Source organism: Choloepus didactylus, chromosome 7 (genome assembly GCF_015220235.1).
Source record: "Choloepus didactylus isolate mChoDid1 chromosome 7, mChoDid1.pri, whole genome shotgun sequence".
Lineage (NCBI taxonomy): Eukaryota > Metazoa > Chordata > Mammalia > Pilosa > Megalonychidae > Choloepus > Choloepus didactylus.
This window is the reverse complement of record NC_051313.1, coordinates 133,445,753-133,458,541: the sequence shown is the minus strand read 5'-3', so window position 1 is coordinate 133,458,541 and position 12,789 is coordinate 133,445,753. Positions and strand designations below refer to the sequence as shown.

The window sequence follows — 12,789 nt, the reverse complement described above, 5'->3', positions numbered from 1 at the left end:
AACACTACTTCCATATTGCTGAGTGCTATCATAACCATTCTGGTAAGTTCCTGTTGGATTACCAGTCCTAAAACTGGTCTGTATACCAGCAGACACAAAATTACTTCCAAAGCTCCCACTGGTGTAATTTGCAGCACTGTAAACACCATTCTGAGTTTTTGCCCCAAAATCTCTCTTAAGCAGACTAGAGTAACCTCTGTCGTAATTTTCCCTGTCTCTAAAGGTATTAAATCCACCCCTTTTGCCTGCAGAGTATCTGTCCCAGTGGTCATCTTTCATGCCTCCTCTACCCTTGGAATGACCTGAATCTCTGTCTTCGACCAATTGAAGCAACTTGGGATTAATTGCAAGCAGTTCTTCCAATTCGATGAATATAATTCTCTGAGGAATTAGGGTAGTCATAATTAATGACAAATTTCATATCTTCCACATAGCCCTCTGGAGGTCACATCTGTAGCAATCAGAATAGGAGCTTTTTCATGTTTGAATTCATTTAGAACCCAGTCACGTTCCTGTTGACTCTTATCACCATGGATACCCATGGCAAGCCACCCATCTCGCCTCATTTTCCTGGTAAGCTCATCACATCTTCTTTTGGTTTCAACAGAAACAATGGTTTTATTCTCCTTCTCACTCATGATTTCTTCCATTAGACAAATAAGTTTTTCATACTTTTCTACATCATGACACACATCCACAATCTGAAGAATATTGTGGTTTGCACTCAGTTCTAGTCCACCAATATTTATATGAATATAGTCTTTCAGGAAGTCTTCAGCAAGCTGTCTTACTTCTTTTGGCCAAGTTGCACTCCACATTAGGGTTTGCCTATCAGGTCTTATCTTTTTTTTTTTTTTTTTTTTTTGTTAATTTGAAAGCAATCACTGTTTATTAACTGACCAGATTATAAAAGTAATCATAGTAGACAACTTAGTTCATCCTTCTAATAAGCCTATTGATCTGGTCTTCCCTGTTGCCAGCATCTCCCCCTTCTATAAAATGGGTGGTCTTTTTCTTCATTCCCCCTCTGGGAGAAGATAATTTGAAGAGCCACAGGAAGTTGTTTGCTTCTTTGAAACATTTCCCAACAATATAGATCTCATGAATCAGGTCTTCCATGCAGATGATGCCATATTTACCAAGAGATTGTGCAATCAAAGAGTTATCTGTCAAGGCAATCTGCTTCTTATTGATTTTGCCGTAACCAAGCTTATAGATTAGTTTGTTTACTGACTTCAGGTTCGGGTACCCCCATGCAATATATGGTTCCACAATTCTCAGCATGTTAATTGAGGCCTTGTTGAGCTTAACAAATGTGCCACTGAAGGTTTGGCAAAGGCGAAGAAGTTGCAACACTTTTTGGACCTTTGGGCTCACGCCATTGATACCTCTGATCCTGATGACAAATGCCAATTTGGGTTCCGCAGGTACACAGAAGTTGCCAGCTTTTCTTGCCATTCTAGCCATTTGAATCTCAGTTCTGTACATTTGCCTGTATTCCTTGTGATAGTGTTTGGCTTTTTCATAGATAAGCTTCCTCCTTGCCTTTCAAAGCATCTTTTGGGCAAACTTCTTTCTCAAGCGCTTGATCTTCAGTTCGGCAAAATTCCTTCGCTTTTTCTTGAGGGTTTCTGGCACAGCCGACACCTTTTTCTTCTTCTCTTTGACACCCTCCATGGTTCCAGCCGGAAAAGAGCTATCAGGTCTTATCTGATCCACAATCTTCCTTATTTGGGGTTCGAAGCCCGTATCAAGCATTCTATCTGCTTCATCAAGAACAAGGTAAGTTGTTCTTCTCAGATTGGTTTTCCCACATTCTAGAAAGTCAATCAGTCTTCCAGGTGTTGCAATACAAATTTCCACACATCTCTTCAAATCATGTATTTGTGGTCCCTTGGGAGCACCAACATAGATGCAAGTAGACTTCAAGCGACGCGCTCTACAGTATTCAGCAGCTACTTGCTGCATTTGTTGGGTCAGTTCCCAAGTTGGTACTAGCACCAAGCAAATAGGCCCATCACCTCTCTCTAGGAATGGCTGGTGATTGATGCAAATGATGGCAGGCAGCAAATAAGACAATGTTTTCCCAGATCCAATCTGTGCTACTCCAACCATATCCAATCCACCTAGAGCAATCGGCCATCCCTGAGCTTGAATAGCAGTGGGCTCAGTAAAGTTCTGTCTTGCGATCACATCCATGACATTTGCAAGAAAGTTAGCGTCGTAAAAATTCAGAACTGGCTTCGGGCAGTTGTGACCTCTAACTGTAACTTCCTTGCTTCTTCTGTATGCCTCTACCTCTTGAGCTGTGTGCCTAGCCAAATCATGGTGTTCTTGATAAAAATTCTTCTCAAATTTGGGCAGCTCATCAAGATTCCATTTCTTTTTAACTAGTTTCTCCCCAGGGTTTCCAGACTTCTTTCCAGACAGGGGCCCTGCCCTACTTCCTCCAATTCGAGGTGCACCAAACCCTTGATCCCGGCCGCGGTCTCAGTCACTCGAATAACCTGACATGGTATCAGTGGTTGCGGTTGGTGGGGAACAAAGCAGAGAGAATCAGGTGCAGGAGTCGCTGGGGTAGGCTTCGGTGATGGCGACGCCTTGCAGGAGCAGCAGCAGCAGAGAGAAGGCGATGGCAAGAGCCAGAGCTGCATAACTAGACACTGGTGAAAATGAATGAGGTCTCCCTCATTTTAAACCACCAGGTGTTTGTGAATTTTCTAAGTCTCTGATGGTTATTGACTTCTATTTGTATTCCATTGTGGTCAGAGAATGTGCTTTGAATAAATTCAATTTTTTTAAATTTATTGAGGCTTGTTTTATGTCCCAGCATATGGTCTATTCTGGAGAAAGATCTGTGAGCACTAGAGAAGAATGTGTGTCCTGGTGATTTGGGATGTAATGTTCTATATATGTCTGTTAAGTTTCTATACATCTCTCGCTCCTTTCTTTGTTTCTCTGTTGGTAGGGCTCCCTTTAGTATCTGAAGTAGGGCAGGTCTTTTTTTCACAAAATCTCTCAGCATTTGTTTGTCTGTGAAAAATTTAAGCTCTCCCTCAAATTTGAAGGAGAGTTTTGCTGGATAAAGTATTCTTGGTTGGAAATTTTTCTCTCTCAGAATTTTAAATATGTCATGCCACTGCCTTCTCGCCTCCATGGTGGCCACTGAGTAGTCACTACTTAGTCTTATGTTGTTTCCTTTGTATGTGGGAATTCCTTTTCTCTTGCTGCTTTCAGAACTTGCTCCTTCTCTTCAGTATTTGACAGTCTGATCAGAATATGTCTTGGAGTGGGTTCATTTGGAATTATTCTATTTGGAGTTTGCTGGGCATTTATGCTTTGTGTATTTATATTGTGTAGAAGGTTTGGGAAGTTTTCCCCAACGATTTCTTTGAATATTCTTTCTGAACCTTTACCCTTCTCTTCCCCTTCTGGGACACCAATGAGTCTTCAATTTGGACATTTTATTTTATCTATTGTATCCCTGAGATCCATTTCGATTTTTTCCATTTTTTTCCCCATTCTTTCTTTTGTTCTTTCATTTTCCATTCTGTGGTCCTCCAGGACGCTGAGTCATTGCTCAGCTTCCTCTAGTCTTGTATTATGAGTATCCAGAATCTTTTTAACTTGGTAAACAGTTTCTTTTATTTCCATAAGATCTTCTATTTTTTTTATCTACTCTTGCAAGTTCTTCTTTATGCTCTTCTAGGGTCTTCTTCATGTCCTTTATAACCTGTGCCATGCTCTTCTTCATGTCCTTTATATCCTATGCCATGTTCTCATTGTTTGTCTTTAGTTCTTTGATTAATTGTGCCAAGTACTGTGTCTCCTCTGATCTTTTGATTTGGGTGTTTGGGTTTGGGTTCTCCATATTGTCTGGTTTTATCATATGCTTTAAAATTTTCTGTTGTTTTTGGCCTCTTGGCATTTGCTTTACTTGATAGGATTCTTTCAGCATATGAAAAACACCAATCTCTAATTTGTCAGATCTACAGCTTGGTGGCATACACTTTCTCTAACTAACCAGCAGATGGCATCCACAAGTCACCTATTCCCCTCAAGTCAGTTCTCCCCAACTTTGTCTTTGTGGTGTGTGGGGGTGTGATTCTTGTGGGGTTCAATTTGTGCACCAAGTTTGGGTGTGTTGTTGGTCCTGTCCGCCCTGAATGAGGGGCGTGTGACTGAGCAGTTGGGGAGGCAGGGCAGTTTTAATAATCAAACCTCCCAGCTGTTCCTGGAGATTTAAGGCTGTTGCAAGAGTCTAAACCTTCATTTCAGTCTTGCCACAGATTGTCTCTGCTGCTGACACACAAGTCCTTGGTATTGGCGTAGGGTCCCTGGGATTTCCAAGCAGGTCCCCCTTCTCAGCCGGGTTCTTCCAGGACCTCTGCTGAGGGAAGGCTGTGCCATGTCACAAGTACACGCCGGCCCTCCAGGGAAGCCCTGGGCTGCCGGACTGTGCAGGGGGGGCATTCCCAGCCTGCTGTAAAGATGGCTGAATGGGGCATGTTAATTTCCCCCTTTTTGCACAGCTCCGCCTTCCCAGCTCCGGGACAATTAGCTGTGGGTGCACTAAAGGCCACTGTCCATGGCCAATATTGTGGCATATGCGCAGTGCTGCAGGAAACATTCCCTGTCACACTGGGACCCTTGGCACAGCTCTGGGCTGTGGCTCTGGCCCCGGGCAGGAGCATCCCCAGCCCACCGGGAAGATGGGTGCAAGGGGAGCGGTTTCTTTCTCCTTTTGGCTCCCCTCTGCCCTCCTGGCTCCAAGACTATTAGCAGCAGGTGTGGGAAGGGCTATCTTCCACACCAGATATTGAGGCATTGGCATAGCCCATTCCTGCCACACTTCACTGCGCAGTTCTCACCACCGTATCTGCAGCCACTCCCAGGTTTTTTGTTTTTTTTTTTAAATAACTAGTCCATCTCCAAATGCCAACCCATGGTTTCCCTACACCACAGTGCGGCTGCTGGACTTTCAGCCAGCTCACTCACTCGTTTCAGAAAGCAGACTCCCAGTTTCGCCAAATGCACGGTCCCTGTGGATTTAGCAGACCTTGTCCAGCTGGTGCATCACTGGAACTGGTGTTCTGGGTCACTTCCTGGCTTTTACCTAGTATTTTTCATGGGGGTGTTTTTTTTGCCCTGTCTCACCCAGCTGCTATCTTAGGTTCTCCTCTCTTGCAAGCCCTTTTTGACAACCCACTCAAATGGGCTCCCTTTCTTCACTTAAAGAAGATGGTGGTACCTGGTAGTTTTCATATGGATGAATAATATAGCACTGTGATTAAAAGCACAGGCTCTGGAGTCAACCAGAACTGGGTGCAAATCCCAGCTTAGGCACTGAATTGCTTTGAAATTTTTATTTACTCTGTTTCCTCATATTTAAGTTTAAGATAAAAATAGTTAACTCTCTCTGAAGGTTTTGTGAATTAGAGGAATACATGTAAAATAGTCCACATAGTGCCAGCAAGTAGGAAGCATGCAATAAACGTTAGTTATTATCATTGCTATTATTATTTGCATGTGTCAGGGACACTCCCACCCCTACCCCCAGAACTGCCATTCCATTTGGGAGTGAAGGGATGCTGAATAGGTTGGATTCAGCCCTGCACCTACTTCACTTAGAAGAGCCCTATTTTATCTGTCCACAATTCCAGTTCTTTGAATCATTCCAGAAAAAGTCTGAAAGCTCATGGACCATATGATCATGAATGTCCCCTCCCGCTATAACATGCTCATTATCTATCTCTGCCATCCCTGGTCATTTGCCCATTGTGCTGGTTTGAATGTATTATGTCCCCCAGAAAAAGCCATATTCTTTGATGTAATCTTGTGTGGGCAGACCTATCAGTGTTAATTAGATTGTAATTCTTTTAATGTTTCCAAGGAGATGTGCCCTACCCAACTGTGGGTGATGACTCTGATTGGATAATTTCCATGGAGGTGTGACCCCACCAATTCAGCGTGGGTCTAAATTAAATTACTGGAGCCATATAAATGAGTTGACAAACAGAAGGAACTCAGTGCAGCTGAGAGTGACATTTTGAAGAGGAGCTATAACCAAGAGGGACACTTTGAAGAATGCACAGAAGCTGAGAGAGTAGCTGCAGATGAGAGACAGTTTGAAGATGGCTGTTGAAAGCAGACTCTTGCTCTGGAGAAGCTAAGAGAAGAAAAATGCCCCAACAGCAACTAAGAGTGACATTTTTGAGGAACTGCAGCCTAGAGAGGAACGTCCTGGGAGAAAGCCATATTGAAACCAGAATATTGGAGCAGATGCCAGCCATGTGCCTTCCCAGCTAACACAGGTTTTCCGGATGCCATTGGCCATCCTCCAGTGAAGGTACCCGATTGTTGATGACTTACCTTGGACACTTTATGGCCTTAAGACTGTAACTCTGTAACCAAATAAACCCCTTTTATAAAAGCCAATCCTTTTCTGGTATTTTGCATTCTGGCAGCATTAGGAAACTAGAACACCCATCATGAAGCCTAATATGCCAGCCAGAGCTTTTTTAAAGAATCACCGTATTATCACCATGATTCACCCAATGACAGCAACTCTGAGTGGACTTGGGATATTTAATTCACCTCTGCAGACCTAGATTTACACTCTAACTTGAGAGAGGCAGAAATGTCACTCTAATTAAAATAACAATGACAATAAAGACTCATACTTATACAGCACTTAATTCCAGGGACTGTTCTAAATGCCCCCAAACCCAAGAGAGAGGCACCTTTAATTTTCACAACAAAGCAGTGAGGCAGCCCAAAGAGGTGAAGTAACTTGTCTCAGTCCCACATCTATTAAGTGGCAAAATTTGGGTGTAAACAAAGGCAGTAGGGTTCCAGAATCTTCACCCCTGCATCACCCTGCCTCTCCCCCAATTTTTAATTGGAAGCCACCATTTTCTTTTCTTCCATCCAAGCCTGAGGCTCTGTCCACCTCCCCGATGGGCTGTACTGCCAGTGATACAGCTTTCCCTGTACATGTGTGACATTCGGATGTTCATGAGTTCCTTCTATTTACTGAAAACTGACCATGTGCCTTGTGTCAGGCACTGTTTAAACACTACATATATTACCTCATTTATTCTCATAACAACCCTATGAAGTATGCATTACTATCTCCATTTCTCAGCTAAGAACTTTTATTTCAGCTCAAAGAACTAAATTAGTGCCCAAGGTCACACAGCTAATCAGTGGCAGAAAGGATTCAAATCTAGGTCACTCTGATTCCAAAGACCCTATTCTGAACCACTACCATACACTCCAGTGTACAAACCCATACAACATGCAGTCTGATTACCATCTAATTTAAACTTTGCACAGAGATGAGCCTCTCTTCTCACCCAGATTCTTCACCCAAGGAAACAACACGGATCCCTTTATCTGCCTCTAAAGTGGGAAACCTTGGATTCTTCCTGTACTGCCCCCACCTCACTGTCTCCAAGTCATGAACCTGATCTACCATGAAACCCCACAGTTGCTTCTTCCTTCCTCTCCTCCCACAGGGCTGGCCACATGTAACCTGTTTGGTCAAAAGCTACCTTTCCATGTAGTCACCTAAGGAAGTTTTTTTTTACAATGATTGTGCTGTATGATTAGCATTTATTTATTTTCTGCTTAGACAAATGTACTCTACTACCTTTGCATATGCATGACTTCCAGAAAACATTTTATGTCTCAAGCAGCAAATCTGGAGGATAAATTCTTACATGGATGAGACATGTTAGGCAAACCATTAATTCATAATCGAACTTCTTTACTACCTATCTAATTAAGATGGTTTTTATAAAATAACCCTAGCAAGTCATTCAAAAATGCTAGCCTTCTCCAGTAATAAGTAGTGTTGAGAGAATGCTACAGATGTACTCGTAATGCATTCACTTAAAAAAAAATCTTCATGGGATAAATACAAACAACAGCTTTCACACCATTTTATCACTAAATGTTTGCTTTTTTCTTTCTACTTCAATAGTCTTACATGGAAATGCATAAACTAGTATTTGAAAGTTCTCAATGGAAACACTTTAAATGGTTTTGCGCTGAGAACTTCTACACATTGGAGTTCATATGGATGAAACTCATCTTCTCACATCCAAAAGTTCTACTGTTCCCAACAAATTCCAACAATTCTGAGCTATGAGGGTAACATTAAAACTGAAACCTTGGTCTTTATGTTGTCAATATTCAATGTGGACTCCATTAGACACCTCACTTTAGCCTTTTAAAAACCTTTCTACTTTCACTGAATGATGGTCCCCTACTTTTCATCTGGTGCTGGCAGAGGGGGCACACCTGGTTTGTCTGTGAGCCTGAGTATCACATTTCAGGGACAGGCTCTGTGATGTCCAGGCCTCTCCGTGCAGTTGGCACATATATTCCTCTTTTCTTTCTAAGCCTATTTTAAAATATCTATTGAAACTAAAGATGGATGCTGGTGAATGTTACCAATAGCAAAATAATGACTTACCTGGGGCATACAAGTTTATTTATAGTTACAGACCTTTAGAAAATGACAGAGGTTTGCATTTCATTAATTTCAATTTTAAGGATTATAGGAGCCAAGAATAATGAATACTTTTTAAAGATATATTCACATACCATACAATCACCCAAAGTCTATAATCAATTGTTCACAGTATCATCAAATAGTTGTGCATTCATCACAATCAATTTTTTGAACATTTTCATTACTCCAAGAAATAAAAATGAAAAGAATAAAAATAAACATACACGTACGAAAGAACACCCAAAACATCTCCTACTCCTTTGCCATTCCCCCATTATTCATTTACTTTTTGTCCCCCATTTTCCCACTTATCTGTCTATAAACTGGATAAAGGGACTATGAGCCACAAGGTTTTCACAATCACACAATCACATCGTATAAGCTATATAGGTATACAATCATCTTCAAGAATAAAGGATACTGGATTGCAGTTCAATAGTTTCAGGTATTTCCTTTTAGCTATTTTAATAAACTAATAACTAAAAGGGATATCAATGAAATGCATAAGAATAACCTCCAGAATGACTCCTGACTCCGTTAGAAATTTCTCAGCCACTGAAACTTTATTTTGTTCCATTTCTCGTCCCCCTTTTGGTCAAGAAGGCTTTCTCAATCCCACAATGCTGGGTCCAGGCTCATCCCTGGGGCTCATGTCCCATGTTGCCAGGGAGATTTACAGCCCTGGGAATCATGTCCCATGTAGTGGGAAGAACAGTGAGTTTACCTGCAGTGCTGCTGAGAGAGAGAGGGCACATCTGAGCAATGAGAGAGGTTCTCTGGGGGTGATGCATAGACACAATTAGAATTAGGCTCAGACTCTCCTTTGCAGTAGCAAACTCGGTAAGGGCAAGTCCCAAGATCAAGAGTGTGGCCTATTACAATGGTAGTACCCAATGCTTGCAAGATAATCAGGAATTCCCCAGGTGGGCAAGTTTAATATTTCCAATTTTCCCCAGTCCCTCAAGGGGGCTTTGCAAATACATTTTTATTCTCTGCCCAAATTATTCTGGGATGCATCAGGGCTTCATGCTAACCTGTACAAATCAACCAGATCTCATCCCCCGTTCAAGGTTCCATGTAATTATGGTGTTTGAATAAATGGAACATACAAGTTAAATTATACAGTGTGCTACAGAAAATATAGATTTTCCACCAAATAAACATCTTTTCCTTTGGTCCCACATAGAAGTTGAAGTTTTAAAACACAGTCAATATCATCCTTTTCTATTTAATCTGGTTTACCTTAGTCCTAACCAAGTCCATTTTGTTCACACATCTAATTAAAGTCTGATCTCTTTTTCAGCTTCTTTAACATTTGCTGTATGGGATAATGCTGACAGTCATAGCTGCTGAACTGTGGCTCTGAGTCTCAGGTGTCACATAGATACCCAAAGTTCCAGGGACTGGCCAGGTTATATACAAACAGCTTATCATCTCAGAATTTAGAAATAACCAGTACAACTCATGAATAGATGTAACTGCTGCAAAAGCTTGCAACTGAGGGACCTTTACAATAAGCTGTCCCCTGATAACCCATGCTCTCAGATTCAATTTTCAAATTCTGCACATTATAGCTAGTCCATATTAGTGAGGCGTTATAATGTTTTCATTTCTGGCTTATTTCACCCAACATACCATCCTTAGGGTTCATCCACCTCATTGCAAACCTCACAATCTCATGTCTTCTTGCCACTGCTCAATATTCCACTGAATGAATTCACCACAGTTCACCATTCTGTTTATCGGTTGATGTACCCTTAGGTCACCTCCATCTGTTGTGAATCATGAATACTGGTGTTATAAACACCAGTGTGCAATATCCATTTATGTCCCTCAGTTATTCCAAGTATATACCCAAAAATGGAGTTGCAGGACCATATGGCAACCCCAGAATTAGCTTCTGTTGGAATCACCCCACTACCCTACAGCTAGGCTGCACCATTCTACCTCCCTACCAAGAGAGAATAGGTACATTCTTCTCTCCACATTTTCTCCAGGGCTTATATCCCTCCATTTATTTCTTAAACAGTTTTATTACCATGTCATACAATCCATTCTAAGTAAACAATCAATGATTCCTGGTATAGTCACATAGCTATGCATTCACCTCTACAACCTATATGAGGACATTTCCATTTCTTCCACAAAGAAAGAGGAAAAGGAGATAAAAATGAATAACAAAAATATAAAATATAGAAGAAAAATAAAGTAAAATATATTGAAAATGTCAGACAAAAATACCACCACCCAAATCCCATATCACTTCCTTATAACCCCCTCTTACAGCCATTTAGCTTTGTTATGTTGCTTTCGTTACAATTAAAGGAAGCATCTTACAATGTTACCATTAACTATAGACTTCAGTTTGCACTGATAGTATTTTTTTCTTTTACCATCCAATTTTCAACTCCTTGCAATGTTGACATTTATTTGTTCTCCCTCTCTTAAAAACATTCTTATATTTGCACATTTAATCACCATTATTGACCACTCTAGGTTTCGCTAAATTATACAATCCCAGTCTTTATCTTCTATCTTTCCTTCTGGTGTCATACATACCCCTAGCCTTCCTCTTTCAACTGTACTTACACTCATCTTTGTTCAGAGTACTTACAATGTTGTGCTACCATCACACAGCATTATGCTATCCATTTCTGAACTTACACAATCAATCCTGTTTACCCTTATTTACTCCTTCAGCATCAAATGCCCAATTTTTAACCTCTTTCTATCTCCTGACAACTTGTGTTCTCAGCTTTAACTCTCAAATTTTGCTCATCAATGTTAGCTCATGTTAGTGAGTCCATATAGTACCTGTCCACTTGCTTCTGGCTAATTTCACTCAATGTAATGTCTACAGTATACCATTGTACTTTTGGAATTTATATGCCATATCTTATTTTCCCTCTCTCTCTCTCTTTTTACTCTCATAATAGTCTTCATTTCTACTCTCTTCTCCAAACCTCCCTCCTGTCTTTTCCTATATGCCTGTAGTGCTCCCTTTACTATTTCTTGTTGAGCAGGTATCTCGTTCACAAACTCTCTCGGTGTCTGTCTGTCTGAAAATATTTTAAACTCTCCCTCATTTTTTAAGGACAGTTTTGCCAGATATAGAATTCTTGGTTGGCAGTTTTTCTCTTTCAGTATCTTAAATATGTCATGCCACGATGGCTTCTACCAAAAAATTTTCACACTGTCTTATCAAACTTCCTTTGTCTGTGATGGATCACTTTTCTCTTGCATTCAGAATTCTCTCTGTCTTTGACAGTTGATTATCTGATTATTAAGTGTCTTGACATGGGTCTATTCAGATCTATTCTGTTTGGGGTATGCTTCATTTCTTGGAGCTGCAATTTTATGTCTTCTATAACAGATGGGAAATTTTCAGTGATTATGTCCACCACTATTGTTTCTGCCCCCGTTCCCTTCTCTTCTCCTTCTGGAACACCCATGACACGTATATTCATGCACTTCATGTTGTCATTCAATTCCCTGAGATGCTGCTCAAATTTTTCTATTCTGTTCCCTATTGGTTCTTTTTTGTGTAGGATTTCAGATGTCCTGTCCTCTAGCTCCTGAATCCTTTCTTCTGCCTCTTCAAAGCTGCTGTTTGATGTCTCCATTGTGTTTTTCATCTCTTGTATTGTGCCTTTCATTCCCTTAAGTTCTACCAATTGTTTTTTCAAGATGTACAATACATGGGGTTATGTACTTTCATAGATTTTTAGGTAGGTCATGTTTTATCTTTATAATGTATGCATAAAAATGTGCATCCATTTCTACAACTCAAAGGGAGATAATTTTGCCTAAAAGCTGTCTTCCATTTCCAACACTATAATAGTTCCCCAAGTCAAGGTCAGATTTATTAAAGTAGAGCTGAGGTTTGAAGCAGAAAGAAAATGGAAATATCTGAAATGGACTGAGGCTAATATAATTAAGACTGAGGTCTATTTTTTTTTTTAAAAAAAAAAGAACGAAAAAAGTAAGATTTGAAAAACAGAAAACATAAGTTGTTAGAAGCAAGCTTTGATGAATTCAGAGGATGTAACCTCTTCTTAGCACATAGAAGAAATGAGAATAACATAGTCCCTGAGCAACTCTCCTAGATTTATAGGCAGAACCGCACTGAAAGGAAGCGTTGCTGCCTCAACCAAGCCACTCAGAAAGTATGAAATAAATCTTTGGTGAAATAAGATCCCTGTTGTCTTAGGGCCCCAGCAGCCTTCACTGAGCCTGGCCGTCCGCATCCAGTTTGAATATGAAATGCA

The 12,789-nt window shown here is 40.7% G+C and overlaps 1 protein-coding gene across 1 annotated transcript; it reads right to left on the bottom strand.

Annotated features, from left to right (window-relative positions):
- Positions 1 to 866: 866 nt before the first annotated feature.
- On the bottom strand, positions 867 to 2,641 carry LOC119539915 (probable ATP-dependent RNA helicase DDX5). Its single transcript, XM_037843795.1, is given in 1 exon segment — positions 867 to 2,641. A coding segment is annotated over 1 exon segment (1,584 nt). The 5' UTR covers positions 2,515 to 2,641; the 3' UTR covers positions 867 to 930.
- Between the last annotated feature and the right edge of the window lie 10,148 nt (positions 2,642 to 12,789).